This window comes from Ranitomeya variabilis, chromosome 4 (assembly GCF_051348905.1).
Source record: "Ranitomeya variabilis isolate aRanVar5 chromosome 4, aRanVar5.hap1, whole genome shotgun sequence".
In the NCBI taxonomy this organism is placed as follows: domain Eukaryota; kingdom Metazoa; phylum Chordata; class Amphibia; order Anura; family Dendrobatidae; genus Ranitomeya; species Ranitomeya variabilis.
This window is the reverse complement of record NC_135235.1, coordinates 50,748,096-50,762,389: the sequence shown is the minus strand read 5'-3', so window position 1 is coordinate 50,762,389 and position 14,294 is coordinate 50,748,096. Positions and strand designations below refer to the sequence as shown.

Here is a 14,294-nt window from a genome sequence, read left to right as displayed (position 1 = left end):
TAACCCTCGCCTGTCAGCAGAGGGATAAGTCTGCTCCCAGCTACTGAGAGGAAGCAGCACAGACCCTGGCCTTCTCTACTTCATATAGCTGTCACACACAATGACCTATTCGGCATAAAGATCATTAACCTGGTCTTCTGGGGATAGAATTTACAGGTCCACAGTAAGAACTAACAACTAGCTCCACACACAAGCCTTGTGGGCCAGCATTCAAGACTGATACATATATTATTTCTTGCTGTATTTTGTCTATTAGTTTGTGGCTATTCTATTGATTTTTGAGTGAAGTGCAACAACTGCTGAACATCTTAAATATCCTAAATAAATAATGCCCAATCTATAAATATGCCTATCTAACCAAATCCATGAACCAAATCAGACATCACAGCACGCCCGTATTTTCTTGATAACAAAATGGTTAGCTCCAGTAAAGAACGGGCAAAAAGTCTAACCAGAAACCCCTCTGTAAGCCTGAAGTCTAACTCACGCAGGGAAATGGATACATTTCTAATGAAAAAATCAGAGGTTAGACGGTCTATAGACAAATCACAAGGTCGGGACAACGAATCCCCTACACTGCCTGAAAACTCAGACATCAGCCAAGATGAGTCAGAATTAGTGTTGAGCGATATCGTCCGATACTTGAAAGTATCGGTATCGTAAAGTATCGGCCGATACCGGCAAAGTATCAGATCTGATCCGATACCGATACCCGATACCAATACAAGTCAATGGGACTCAAGTATTGGAAGGTATCCTTGATGGTTCCCAGGGTCTGAAGGAGAGGAAACTCTCCTTCAGGCCCTGGGATCCATATTAATGTGTAAAATAAAGAATTAAAATAAAAAATATTGATATACTCACCTCTCTGACGCAGCCTGGACCTTACCGCTGTGAACCGGCAGCCGCGCATTTTAAGCAAAGAAGGCTGCCGGTTACCAGCGGTGATGTCCAGGGGCCTCCGGACAGGTGAGTATATCAATATTTTTTATTTTAATTCTTTATTTTACACATTAATGTTGTTTCGATACCGATTCCCGATACCACAAAAGTATCGGATCTCGGTATCGGAATTCCGATACTTGTGGTATCGGAATGCTCAACACTAGTCAGAATGTGAATCTACAACAGATGACCAGGTTTCTATCTCACGAAATTTCATGAAAAAAAACTGCTAGCCACCAGTATGAAGCCCCTGATTGATGAGGTCGCGGGTTTAAGGTCTGACGTGAAACATATTGGCCATTGGTCAAAGCTCTGGGAAATACCCAATCAGACATAATTGAATCCTCTAACATGATGAGAGAACACCTATTGGCCCACCAACAACATATAAATATGGTCTCTCTAGTCATAGAAGATCAAGAGAACAGAAGTAGGAGGAAAAATTTAAGACTCAGGGGTATTCCAGAGTCCTTTGCTCCAGAATCTCTTAATAAAGTCTTCAAAGAAATTTTTTCCACCACTTTGAGTCAGGACAGAGCAGATACTATAATAATTGAAAGAGTCCACAGAGCACTCAGACCGAAACCTAAAGTCTCTGAACCCCCTGGGAGAATAATCTGCAGCCTCCTTAGTTACCTTGACACAGCAACAATCTTGGCGGGAGCTAGAGAGAAATCTCCATTAATGTACGGGGACATGAACTTTCAAATCTCTCCCTCTACTCTATCCAAGAGAAGAATCTTGAAACCGCTGACAGAAATATTAGTGGCCAAGGGGCTAAGATTTAAATGGCTCTTTCCATTTTGTATCAGAATCACCAAAGATGGCCGCCAGATAACCATTCGAACCCCGGAGGATTTGGAAAACTCTTGGGAGCTATTGCAAATCAATCCGATTCAAGTCCCTTCCTGGATGCCTATAGATATTGGGCTGGGCATTCCGAAACTTGACAAGCAACAGGAGTGGTACACAAAGAGGAAATCTGCCTCCCAAAGGTTAAGAAGAACTCATTCAAAAGACAGCTAACGAGTTACTCATGGTTTCTTCTTTTTGGGTTTGTCAGACCTGAACTCATAGAGTTCTACTGTTTGTAGAGGATTTATTGCAGTTCTTCAGATTTAAACAGAGCTCTTGAGACCTCCTATTTATGGTGCCATCCCATAAATACTTGTTATGTTTACCAACGTTGATAAACCTGTGGGTGTAAGAGGAAGAGGACAATTTTTGTTGAGCTCAAATTCTCATGAGAATTTCTATATATTTTTCTAGTTTTTTGTCAGGTTGTTTATCCTGTTTCATCTGCTTTGATTGCTGAATTATGTCAATTATGTCTCATCTTTAATGTTAGGGTTTTCAATCCCCCCCTGCCAAAGATGAGAACGTTTATGTATATAGTTCCATCTTAATTAACTTGTTATTCTTTCCCAGGTGTACACTTTTTTCGTTAAGACCTTCTGTTCCCCATACCAATGGCTGAAGGGAATCAGGGAGACTCGGTCACCGTTGCCCCATTCAATGTAAAAAGTATTAACATTCCTGCAAAGCATAGTCAAATACTCACATTACTTCGGAAAAGTGGTGCACAGATTCTTCTTCTCCAAGAAACACATTTTAAGGAAGGCAGAGCCCCTAACACCTCATTTTCTCGCTATCCTACATGGTTCAACAGCTGCTTTTCCTCAGCTACGAAGGGTGTTAGTATCGCATTTAAAAAAGGGTTACCTATCACTCTAAAAGACTCCCTAGCAGATGTAGAAGGAAGATATATCTTTGTGAAAGGTCTTCTAGCCAATACCATGATTACATTTGGGAACCTGTATGCACCTAACAAGGGACAAGCGCGTTGGTTATCTGCGACTCTAGACACACTGGCCTTGTTTAAAGAGGGACTATTGGTTTTGGGGGAAGATCTTAATTCAAAATTAAATCCACATCTCGATACATAAAATGGCAAGTCCTCCATACCATTAAAGGAGAGGAAAAATATCTCACATAACCTAACCTCATTAAATCTGATTGACCCATGGAGACTCTTGCATCCTACTACAAAAGACTTTACTTTTTTTCAACGCCACATAATTCCTACCAAAGGCTAGATTACATACTGCTGCAATCTTCATCTATATCGCTAATTGAAGACACGTCAATAGATTCTATCACAATATCAGACCATGCACCTATCTTTCTAAAATTACACATCACCTCTCTTCCACGAGCTGCTCCGACGTGGAGACTAAATTACTCCCTTCTAGACAACAAGAACCATGTATCCCAATTAAAAATTTCTATCACTAGATTTTTTAAAGAAAATATATTGAAAGATGGCACTAACCCCATTATTTGGATAACTCACAAAGCAGTCCTTAGGGGTGAACTAATAGCATTGAGCGCCCACATTAAACGAGAGAGAGACAAGGAAATCTCTTCTCTTCTACATCAAATTGGTCTGATGGAAAGGCTCCATAAAAAGGATAGGTCTGAACGGTCACTAGCTGACCTCTGTTCTCTGTGTGGGCGACTTAAAGATGTACTAAACATTTCTACTGGCAAAATGTTTGCACGATGTAGGCAAAAAATCTATATGCATGGCAACAAAGGTAGTAAACTTACTTCCAGGTTAATAAATGGTAAGCTTTATTCTCTGTTAAACACAATCTGTATTGTATGTAGTTTGGGGGCTTCTTTCCCTAATTCTATTTCTAAACTGTGGGCTGTCATGTCTTCTCACTATTCATATTGACTCCAAAGTGGCCGCTGCTGTGCATTCTTGTCTTGGCTTTTATACTGGCTATGATTGTTCCTTCTAATTGGCTGTGCCATACCATGTGATGTAATAGCTACAAGATATTATAGGGAAGCTGACCCACTGTGAGCCCGAGGCTAAATCTGCCCAAGATATATGGATGCTGTAATTGTCTGCATTCTGTAAAATAGTGGTGGGGATTTATTGTATTCACACAAATCGAAACATAAATTGTTTGAATTCTCTGGAACCAGTGATTTTTTGCCAAAATTCGACACAAATGCGAATCACATCCAATCTATTGCTCATCTCTAATAGCAATTAAAAATTCTTCAAAACTTTTTCTAACATTTTGTGATACAGAATTATTATTACGTTTTGCAACATTTTAAAGTAAAATAGCAGCAATTTTATAGCGTTTTTGCATCAAAGTGCCCAACAACATAAGTTTGTACATAAAGTAGTTATACAGAAATTCTGAACTTTTGCTTAGTGTTAGAATGCTTCCTAAGTTAACCTTTCAATAAGTAAAATTAGATTTTTTTTATAAAATGTTGTTATCCTTTAAATGTGGTAGCAGTATTACTTTTCTTCCTTAAATATGTTATAGTATCTAAGATTAGTAAAATATATTTGTAAATGTTGCTGCAATTTTAGGTACATCCTGTAGATGTAGAAAAATAGAGCTTTTTTCCTGACCTCGTACAACTGCTTTCTTTTTCTAAAATGCTTCATTTTCTCAAACTCTGACGTTCTATCATGCGCTATTTTCTCTGATAATTTTGGCAACACTTCTCGTCTTCTAGTGAGAATTATTAAAGAAAGTCATTCATGGGGTTAAGATCCTTACTACCAACCAACAGTAGAATATTTTTGTGAATCGAGATTGTGTCTTCCATAGTGCAAGCTAAGACATTGCCAGCAGGAAGATATTGGCTCCTATCTACAGAAGTATTGATTGATAACAGGATTCATTTCACATCTATTACCACTCTTGATAAACACAACATTTTTCACATTTCTCTTGTACCAAGGAGACTTAAAGCCCTCATACACATTGAAGGCAAATAGGCCAAACCCTCCAGTGTTGGGAGGTTCGGCCAACTTTCTAATGTTAATGTTGTCCTCCCAACTCTCCCTCAGCAGATGATGTTAGGGGAGAGAAGGATCCATTCTCCTAAATTTCAGCATCATTTTTGTGGTGGCTCTCCTACAGAGAACTCAGGAGACAAGCTTTCCCCCTGTGTATGGACGGGTTGGGAGAGTTATCTATAGGCCGACAGCTATCTAAAGTGTTTAAGAGCTTTTGATATGTAACTGTGATGCCCCCTACAATCATTTGGATGACTTATTATATGCCAAGTCTTGACCCAAAAAATAAAAATAAAACTGGAATCTAATTGAATGAGTTTCTGCACGTAGGACCAATATTTTATACATGCTATAACAAAGATTATTATTACATATTCATTTCACTACTTCACAACCAACTAAATCCCCCGTCAGGCTTCTCACCTTATTCACACTTTCTCTATCGGGAACATATCCAGAAACCATCGTCACTATAATCAGCGCCATATTGGTGTTTTCTCGTTTTCCTAAATACCTAAGGAGATTAGAAAGAAAAAGTTGTTTTATACACACAATAAGAATGGAACGAAGAAAAGTCAAAAGAGCCTCTAGGATAACAGGTTGCTTTAGTTTTAATTTCTTAGTGGACAATACCTTTGTGGGAAGGTCTAGTGACCGAAGGGGAGGTATTACTGTAGTATTAGGCAGCAGTCATGTAAGTATATAAAGCATGGATAAGGTGAGCTCATGATGGCAGGAGCTGCTTTTACCTTCTCTGGTCTACAGAGGGGACCTCCTGTATAATGTTTATAGTTTCGATTACAAACCCATTAAAGGAGTATTGTCATCATGTAATGTTATGGAATATCGCTAGGATGAGCTATAACTAGGGACATAACTATAGTGGGTGTAGGGGCTGGAATCGCACCCGGACCATGGAGCCTAGAGATGTCATAGCACCCCGTTTTGCCGGATGAACCTCCCACTCAGATGGAGGGATACAGGAACCTTCCCCTGATAAGTATAAGGAAACTAAATGCGTAGGGAAGTATACCTTTTTCGTATCTACTCTTTTCTGGGGGCTAGCATAGATACTGGTGATATGGAGTGAAGGGGGATTAGTATGGACGAGCATGTGCCATCTCCCCAGTTACAACACCAGATATATATATAAAAAACGGTTATTATCTTACCCATTATGACAACAGGGTGAGATCTTTCTGCTATTCTTTCACGTATTATTTAAGTAGTTATTTTATTTAGCCAGCAATAGTTGTTTACCTATAGGACATATGTGGTTTAATCTATTTTTTGTTTGGCTAAATGATTTTTGAGGTGAAAGTTGATATTATTCCGTACTGCCAGGAGGTCTAGGACCGTACATCTTGAGGTGAGCGGCAGTCCTGTTTATAGGAATCTCATGATTGTGAGGTCTTTAGCAGTTCGGTTGATTGGTTTTTCTATATTTTGGCATTTCCCTTCTTGAAAGGTGATATACTGTTTGTCCTTTATGTGTGCTTATTTCGGGCTCTCTATTTTAACAAGTTTATTAAAAGTTAATTTTTAATCAAATAATCACATCCTGCTTTTCATACAAGCCTAGAGATGTCCAACAGATGTCTTTGGCTCACAAGAGATGCCACATATTTTTAAAGATGCGTAAAAAATGGGGGCCTTGTTGGAGATTTTACATTGTGACCCACAAGTTTCGAGTTACACCACTGACTATAACAATATTATCATTAGAGGTCTACTTTCAGGAACTTACGTCAATCTTGAGAAGCAATTGAAGTGGTTCAAGTGTATGAACTTGCGCTACATTGACTTAACTAATGCTGCAGGACCTTAATTCAGGGTATAATGTGGGTCACTGTACTAATCAAAAACTAATGACCTATCCTAATGACATGCCAATATTAATTATGTGTGGTGGTCGGTGGATAAAGCCCTTTAAATAATGACTTACGTTTTATTGTAAATTTCTGTATTTTTTGGCTGAGGAGCTTGTATAGATAAGAGACATTGTCACATTACCATTTTGTGTACTGGCAACTAATTCCGGGCATCTTTCAACTTACCGAACGTCCACATGGACATTAAACTCTTTCTTAGATGCATAAGTCCAGTGAGACGGCTCCGTGCTCACATTGAAAGAAAAGTATCCTTTTTCACTTTCCTCAGGCAGAACATTGCAATGTAAATGTGACTGTGAATAAATGGTTAAAATATCAAGAATTAAACATTTTGGGAGGAAACCATCATTAGCTGTCTTTCCAACAATATTGATTTCAGATTTTGGTAGTTTAATATTGGTGGAATACTAATTAGTAATTTCTACCTGTAAGTAGACAAATCCTTCGCCTTTAGCACTGACACTATATTCTCCAGGGATTTCTGGAAGGTCAACCTTTTGTACAGAAAGACTGTTGCTTTTGTCTACATGGATGTCCTGTGCGAATCCAGACTTTGAACGAATTGTTATTGTTGAATCCCCCTTTTTGCGGTAGATGGCTTTGGCATATTGAGCCAAAGCTTGGAGAGCAATGGTTGTGTCCTACAGAACCAAGTGCAAAATAAAGAAAAAGACAATATTTGAAATTTTTTTTAAAAAAAAATTTAGCCAAAATTTCAACAGTAACTTAATGTGCACACTGGGATAAGCCAGTGAACACACTAGAGTTCCTATCCCTTGAAAGATTTTGGGGAAAAGAAGGAGTTTAAAAATTGGATTTTAACATGTATATGATGGGTAGCTTGGGAAAAAATAAGAGTAGGCCGATCAAAGAAGCCTTCAGACAACAGTTATTTAATAGATTAAATTTGTTATTTCACTTATTACGCTTTCAGGAGAGATGTCTAAAGGAAGACATAAAAGATTAGTCCAAGAATGTCCCATGCTGAAAATGCAGTAAAAATTTTCTATATATGATTGTGTCGGCTGCAAGAAAAAAAGAACAATTCTAAAAAAAATGGTAACCTGAGAAGAAGCGAAGCCGCCCCATGGATTTTGCTGTTTCACCATCCAACGGATGATATCCACACCGTCTTCCAGATTCTTGTTGGTTGTTATCTTATCAGAAAGCAAAGTCAGAACAACATATGAGGCCGTCTCAACATCTCCGTCTTCACCTATTTTTCAGAATTCATAGAACGTTTATAATTATGAGAGTAGTAGCTAAAAATCAATAATTTACTTTATTTTAATTTTTTAGTAGCTATATTTCAGCAGATACAGTCCTGCATGTTGGGGCTTACACAAGTTACCCTAAAAAACATGTTTGGGTTGCGTCGACTAACTATTCAAAATTACTTTTGTATCAAAATTGGAATATGTTAGTTTAAGGAGGTGTGCACTTTTTATATCAGGTAAAATTGTATTAATTTCTTTTACACTTTTCATTTATTTTTCGTTTTTTTTTTACTTAATTTGTTGCTATTTTCCTACATTTATGTATCAACTTTAATTTTTATAACGGGGCCACGTTGTGTGTATTCACTGCTGTCTCTATGTACAGATAGCTGGTAACAGAATTCTAATGGTAACAGCATATTAAATCATTGTTACCTGTGAACTGTATACACTGACATGCTTGCAACATACATTTCTGAGAACACTATCTTGAATACAACCTGTATTTAGATTCAAGCCAGCTGGAGGTAAAGCTGTAGTTTTGATAATGACCAAAACAGATGAGAGAATTAATTCAATACTGACTTTTTGGACACGTACAAACCTAACATTTCCTATTTTGCAATTTTGGGGAAAGGGCTTGGTTTTTCTTTAAAAAAATTGCAAAATAAAATGTTGACAATTACGGTAACTGCAGGTCTGTGTTTGAATAACTTGCTTGTGTCATGATCCGTTCCAGGGTTTATTAGTGTCTGCCCTTTTTTGGACGGATCATGTCAAGAGTTAACTTTGCTCTGCCTTATTCTGGGTTCAGGTTTGCTATTTAGCCCCCATGAATCTTGCTGGCAGTGTCAGCTATAGTTCTGTCTTCGGCTTGTGAACCTAACTCTGGAAGCCCTTGGTTTGTCCTGCCGTGAACCCTGACTTGTCCTGTGTCTGTTATCTCCCTCTGTTTGCCCTTTCCCAGCGTTTGTCTGTTCTGCTTGATTCTCTGATTCTGACCTCCTGGCTTGGCTATTGACTCGGTTTCGATTTGTCCCTATTGTACCGTATGTTGCCTGTCCTGGCTTACTGATCTCTTGCTATGTCCTGACTATCCTTTCTGTTTAAATCCTTTTTGTACTGTCGTGCTATCTTGTGCTCTGACTCGGCTTTTCTGACTACTCTCTTGCCACTAGGTGGCATCTGTTCTGCTGCTCAGTGTGTGCAGTCTCGCTTCCCTATCAAGCTCCCCTGGTGGAGGTTGTGCTGTACTGCACTGCAGCTGCATGACATTATAGCTGACCCACTACATTTAAAGGGATTTCTGAATTTTTTTTCTCTGCTCTGTTTGCTATGGATCCGCTCCGTATCTTGGCAGATCAAATGGACAGTTTGACAGTTATGATACAAGACCTGTTTGTGGAATAGAGGGCCTTGTCACCGTTTCATAACCACCTGCAAAGGGAGCTTTCTGACACAGTTAAATCATTGCAGACTGACTGTAAGCACTATGACACAGTTGATGTCTCTTTGCACTCTCCTGAACATACTGTCAAACTCCCAGATACCTTCTCTGGGGAGAGGGAGAGATTTCATACTTTTAAGGAGAGTTGCAAGCTTTTTTTTTTTCTTATACCTCGATCTTCTGGAGATGAGAGTCAGCGGCTGGGGATAATTATTTCCTTACTGCGGGAGGGACCTCAATCATGAGCTTTCTCTTTACCTGCTTCTGCCCCTGAATGTGTGTCTGTGGGTAGATTCTTTGAGGCTTTGGGACTTATTTATGATGAACCATACTGGGTCAGGGTTGCAGAGGACATGATCATGAGTCTCTCCCAGAATGAACTCACTGCTGAACAGTATTGTTCTGAGTTTAGGTGGTGGTCCATTGAGGTGTCTTGGGGTGAGTCTGTTCTGAGATGCCTGTTTGAGAGAGGACTTTCTGATCATCTCAAGGACGTGCTGGCCCATCATACGCCACCCAGTTCCCTGGTAGAGGCCATGACACAGGCCATTTGTATGGACCGGAGTTTACGGGAGAGAAGAATTATCCAGTGTGAGATTCCTGTTTTGCCTGCCAAGTCTGAGGTTATGTAATTCAAGGAGACTATTGTTATGACCCCAATGGCAGAGGGTCTCAGGAATAATGCTAAGTCTGTAAATACAGAAAACCAGCTCATAGGGCAGTGGTAACTAAGCTGACCATATAACTAATCCTAGCACCACAAATACCAGCAACCGGGGAACGTTCCTACGTTGATCCTAGACGTCTCGCGCCAGCCGGAGAGCTAACTACCCCTAGAAGGGAAAAGAAAGACCTTTCTTGCCTCCAGAGGAAATACCCCAAAAGTTGGATAGAAGCCCCCCACAAATAATAACGGTGAGGTAAGAGGAAAAGACAATCATAAGAATGAGCTAGGTATTTAGCAAAGAGAGGCCCACTAGCTAATAGCAGAATATAGAAAGATAACTTATATGGTCAGCAAAAAAAATCCTATCAAAAATATCCACACTGGAAATTCAAGAACCCCCGAACCGTCTAACGGCCCGGGGGGAGAACACCAGCCCCCTAGAGCTTCCAGCAAGGTCAGGAATCACATTTAGTACAAGCTGGACAAAAATGATAGCAAACAAATAACCCAAAAAACAAAGAAGCAAGACTTAGCTTAATTTTGCACGAACCAGGACCAGCAAACAGGAGCAAACAGAATGTGTCTGATAACACCGATGCCAGGCACTGGACTAAGGTTCCAGGAGGTTTATATAGCAACACCCCTGAAGTAACGACCCAGCTGGGTGCAAACTGAGGGAAGGAAATCCCAGAGTCATATAACTAGTAACCACAAGAGGGAGCCAAAAAAAGTCTAATTCACAACAGACTATGGAAGTTGGTGCCATCAATTTCAAGGAGAAGGAGAGGAAACGGCGACGTGAGGGGAAATTATGTTTTTATTGTGGAGATCCGGGACATTGGAAGAAAGACTTCCCCTCTTGTTCATCGAGTAACAAGCTGTCGAGTCTGGGTTGTGGTCTAGGAGGTCATCCAGACTCTCAGGTACCATTTTCGTCATTTCAAATAGTTTTGCTAGAGGTGGAACTGTGTTATTGAGGTGTTTTTGCATCCACTTCAGCGTTTGTGGACTGTGGATCTTCTATGAACTTCATTGACTATAGTCTGGTATCCAAGTTAAAGTTAGGGACTGTTAGGCTAGAGACTCCCATCCATATCGCTGCCATTGATAAGACACCGTTGGCTAAAAATGTCCTTAAATTTTTCTCTGAGGAGTTCCTCCTCAAGGTGGGTTCCTTGCACCAGGAACGAATTTCATGTTATGTTATGAATAATCTTCCTGCGGGACTGGTGTTGGGGTTCCCCTGGTTGCAGAGGCATAATCCTGTTATAGACTGGGGATCTCATGATATTGTTAAATGGGGTCCTAATTGTTCCAATGGTTGTCTTTCTGCTGTGTTTGTGTCTGCTATTAGTCCAGAGGGTATTCTGGAGTACCTAAAGGACTTAGGGGATGTGTTCTCCGAAAAAGAGGTAGAGTTCTTACCACCCCATCGTCCTTATGATTGTACCATCAATCTTATTCCGGGTTCTAAATTGCCCAAAGCCCGTTTGTACAATCTTTCTGGCCCGGAACGTACTGCTATGAAAAACAATATCTCTGATAGTCTACGCAAAGGTCACATCCATCCCTCTGTCTCACCTGTGGCCGCAGGATTTTTTATTGTCAAGAAAAAAGATGGTGGTTTACGTCCATGCCTCGATTTCCGGGAACTAAATAAAATTACAGTGAGAAATACCTACCCTCTCCCACTCAGTCCTGATCTCTATAATCAATTGTCTGGGGCTAAGTGGTTTTCCAAACTCGATCTTAGGGGAGCATATAACCTTATCCGTATTCAGGACGGGGATGAGTGGTAAACGTCATTTCTCACCTCCGAGGGCCTGTTTGAAAATTTGTTCATGCCCTTTGGTCTCACAAACGTGGCCGCGGTGTTTCAGAACTCCATAAATGATGTTTTTTCTGATTTTATCGGGCGCTTTATGGTTGTATACCTGTATGATATCCTTGTTTTCTTGCCTGACAAGGAATCTCACATTGGTCATTTACGTGCTGTTCTTCACAGGTTACGGGGAAATTCTTTGTTCGCTAAACCAGAGAAATGTTTGTTTTGTGTCCAGGAGCTTTCTTTTCTGGGGATCATCCTTTCTGCGAATGGGTTTCGGATGGATCCCGGAAACGTACAGGCCATTGTTGATTGGGTGAAACCCAGAGACCTCAAGGGGTTGCAGCATTTTCAGGGTTTTGCCAATTATTACCGGAAATTCATCAAGGGGTTTTCTCAGGTAGTCAAGCCACTCACCAATCTCACTGGCAAGGGGGCTGATCTCAAAGTTTGGTTATCCTTGGCAGTTGAGCCATTTATTACATTAAAAAAGTGTTTTATGTCTGCTCCTGTATTAGTTCAGCCCGATCCATCGAAACCATTCATTGCAGAGGTGGACGCATGAGAAGTGGGAGTAGGGGCGGTGTTGTCTCAGGGACCCGTTGCTTTGACCAACTTAAGACCATGTGCCTTTTTCTCCCGGAAGTTTTCTTCTGCTGAGAGGAACTACAGTATGATGTTGGGAACCAGGAGTTATTGGTAGGGTTGAGCGACCTTTAATTTTTTAGGATCGAGTCGGGTTTCGCGAAACCCGACTTTGTCAAAAGTCGAGTCGAGTGAAATCGACCGATTATCGCGAAAAGTCGGGGATCGACCGAAACACGAAACCCAATGCAAGTCGATGGGGAATCAAAGTCGGCAGTGAGTGGAGGACAGGAAAACACCTACAGTGCCCATTTAAATGTCAAAAACATCAATACTTGTCACTTAAGCTTGTGAATCTTAATTTACCTTATAATAACATTTAGTCATTGAAAATTGGGGGTCATTTGGCTAAAGTTGTGGGGAGGGGGGTAGGGCTGGCTCAAGTTTTTTGTGGGCCCAGAAAACGCGGACTACGTCATGGCGGTGGAGCCGGGAGAGGTAAGTATTAAAACTTTGCAAGTGCTGTGATCCTGAGCAAGCAGGGGGGGCCCACTTGTTCGCATTGGCACTGGCACAGGGCCCCTCAAAGTATGGCAGTGTGTTTGACGGCGGGGGCACCTCCCACCGGCAGAGACACTTTTGCTTACTATGAGGGGCCCTGTGCCAGTGACGTCACCAACGAGTATGCCCCCCCACCTGATGAAAGAACCTGCACTGTCATCTGCACCTTCCCCTTTGTCCCCGTGTAAGGTGGTATAGTATGCGGGAAGGGGAGCAAGACTTTCAGCAGGGTCAGATACTGGCTGTGTAGAGTGCAAGGGGAATGTAGTAGACTCTGGATAATTGTACCAGCAGACTCATCTAGCAGTGGCTGGGCAATGGGCAGGATGAGGAGGAAACACAGATATAGGCCCAAAGAATAAAGTAGGCTAAATGCAGTTTAAAAATTCCTATAGGCTGAAAGCCTGAAGATTGAAGCTCAGCTATATTCAGTGGAGGAGAACACCAAGGAGAAACAGACACCGTTACTAGGGCCCAACCAAACTAGTAGGCCAAATGCAGTTTAAAAATTCCTTTAGGCAGAAAGCCTCAAGATTGAAGCTCAGCTATATTCAGTGGAGGAGAACACCAAGGAGCAGCAGGCACCGTTACTAGGGCCCAACCAAACTAGTAGGCCAAATGCAGTTTAAAAATTCCTATAGGCTGAAAGCCTGAAGAATGAAGCTCAGCTATATTCAGTGGAGGAGAACACCAAGGAGCAGCAGACACCATTACTAGGGCCCAACCAAACTAGTAGGCCAAATGCAGTTTAAAAATTCCTTTAGGCCGAAAGCCTGAAGATTGAAGCTCAGCTTTGTTCAGTGGAGAAGAAAATCAAGCAGCGGCAGACACCGTTACTAGGGCCCAACCAAACTAGTAGGTCAAATAAATTTTAAAAATTCCTATAGGCCGAAAGCCTGAATATTGAAGCTCAGCTTTGTTCAGTGGAGGAGAACACCAAGGAGCAGCAGACACCGTTACTAGGGCCCAACCAAACTATTAGGCCAAATGCCGTTTAATATCTGATATAGGCCGAAAGCCTGAAGAATGAAGCTCAGCTTTGCTCAGTGGAGGAAAAAAGCAATGAGCGGCAGACACCATTACTAGGGCCCAACCAAACTAGTAGGCCAAATGCAGTTTAAAAATTCCTTTAGGCAGAAAGCCTCAAGATTGAAGCTCAGCTATATTCAGTGGAGGAGAACACCAAGGAGCAGCAGGCACCGTTACTAGGGCCCAACCAAACAAGTAGGTCAAATGCAGTGTAATATCTGATATAGCCTGAAGATTGAAGCTCTGCTATATTCAGTGGAGGAGAACACCAAGGAGCAGCAGACACCGTTA

General features: G+C 41.1%; 1 protein-coding gene across 1 annotated transcript in view; it reads right to left on the bottom strand.

The window, feature by feature from the left end:
* LOC143769708 (alpha-2-macroglobulin-like protein 1) overlaps nt 1-14,294 on the bottom strand; it is a 271,438-nt gene that overhangs the window by 31,373 nt on the left and 225,771 nt on the right. Inside the window, exons 29-32 of the mRNA XM_077258494.1 lie at nt 7,737-7,888; nt 7,098-7,313; nt 6,838-6,965; nt 5,204-5,294 (exon numbers count right to left, since the gene is read on the bottom strand). Coding sequence (XP_077114609.1) covers nt 5,204-5,294; nt 6,838-6,965; nt 7,098-7,313; nt 7,737-7,888 — 587 coding nt within the window. The remainder of the gene's footprint in view (nt 1-5,203; nt 5,295-6,837; nt 6,966-7,097; nt 7,314-7,736; nt 7,889-14,294) is intronic.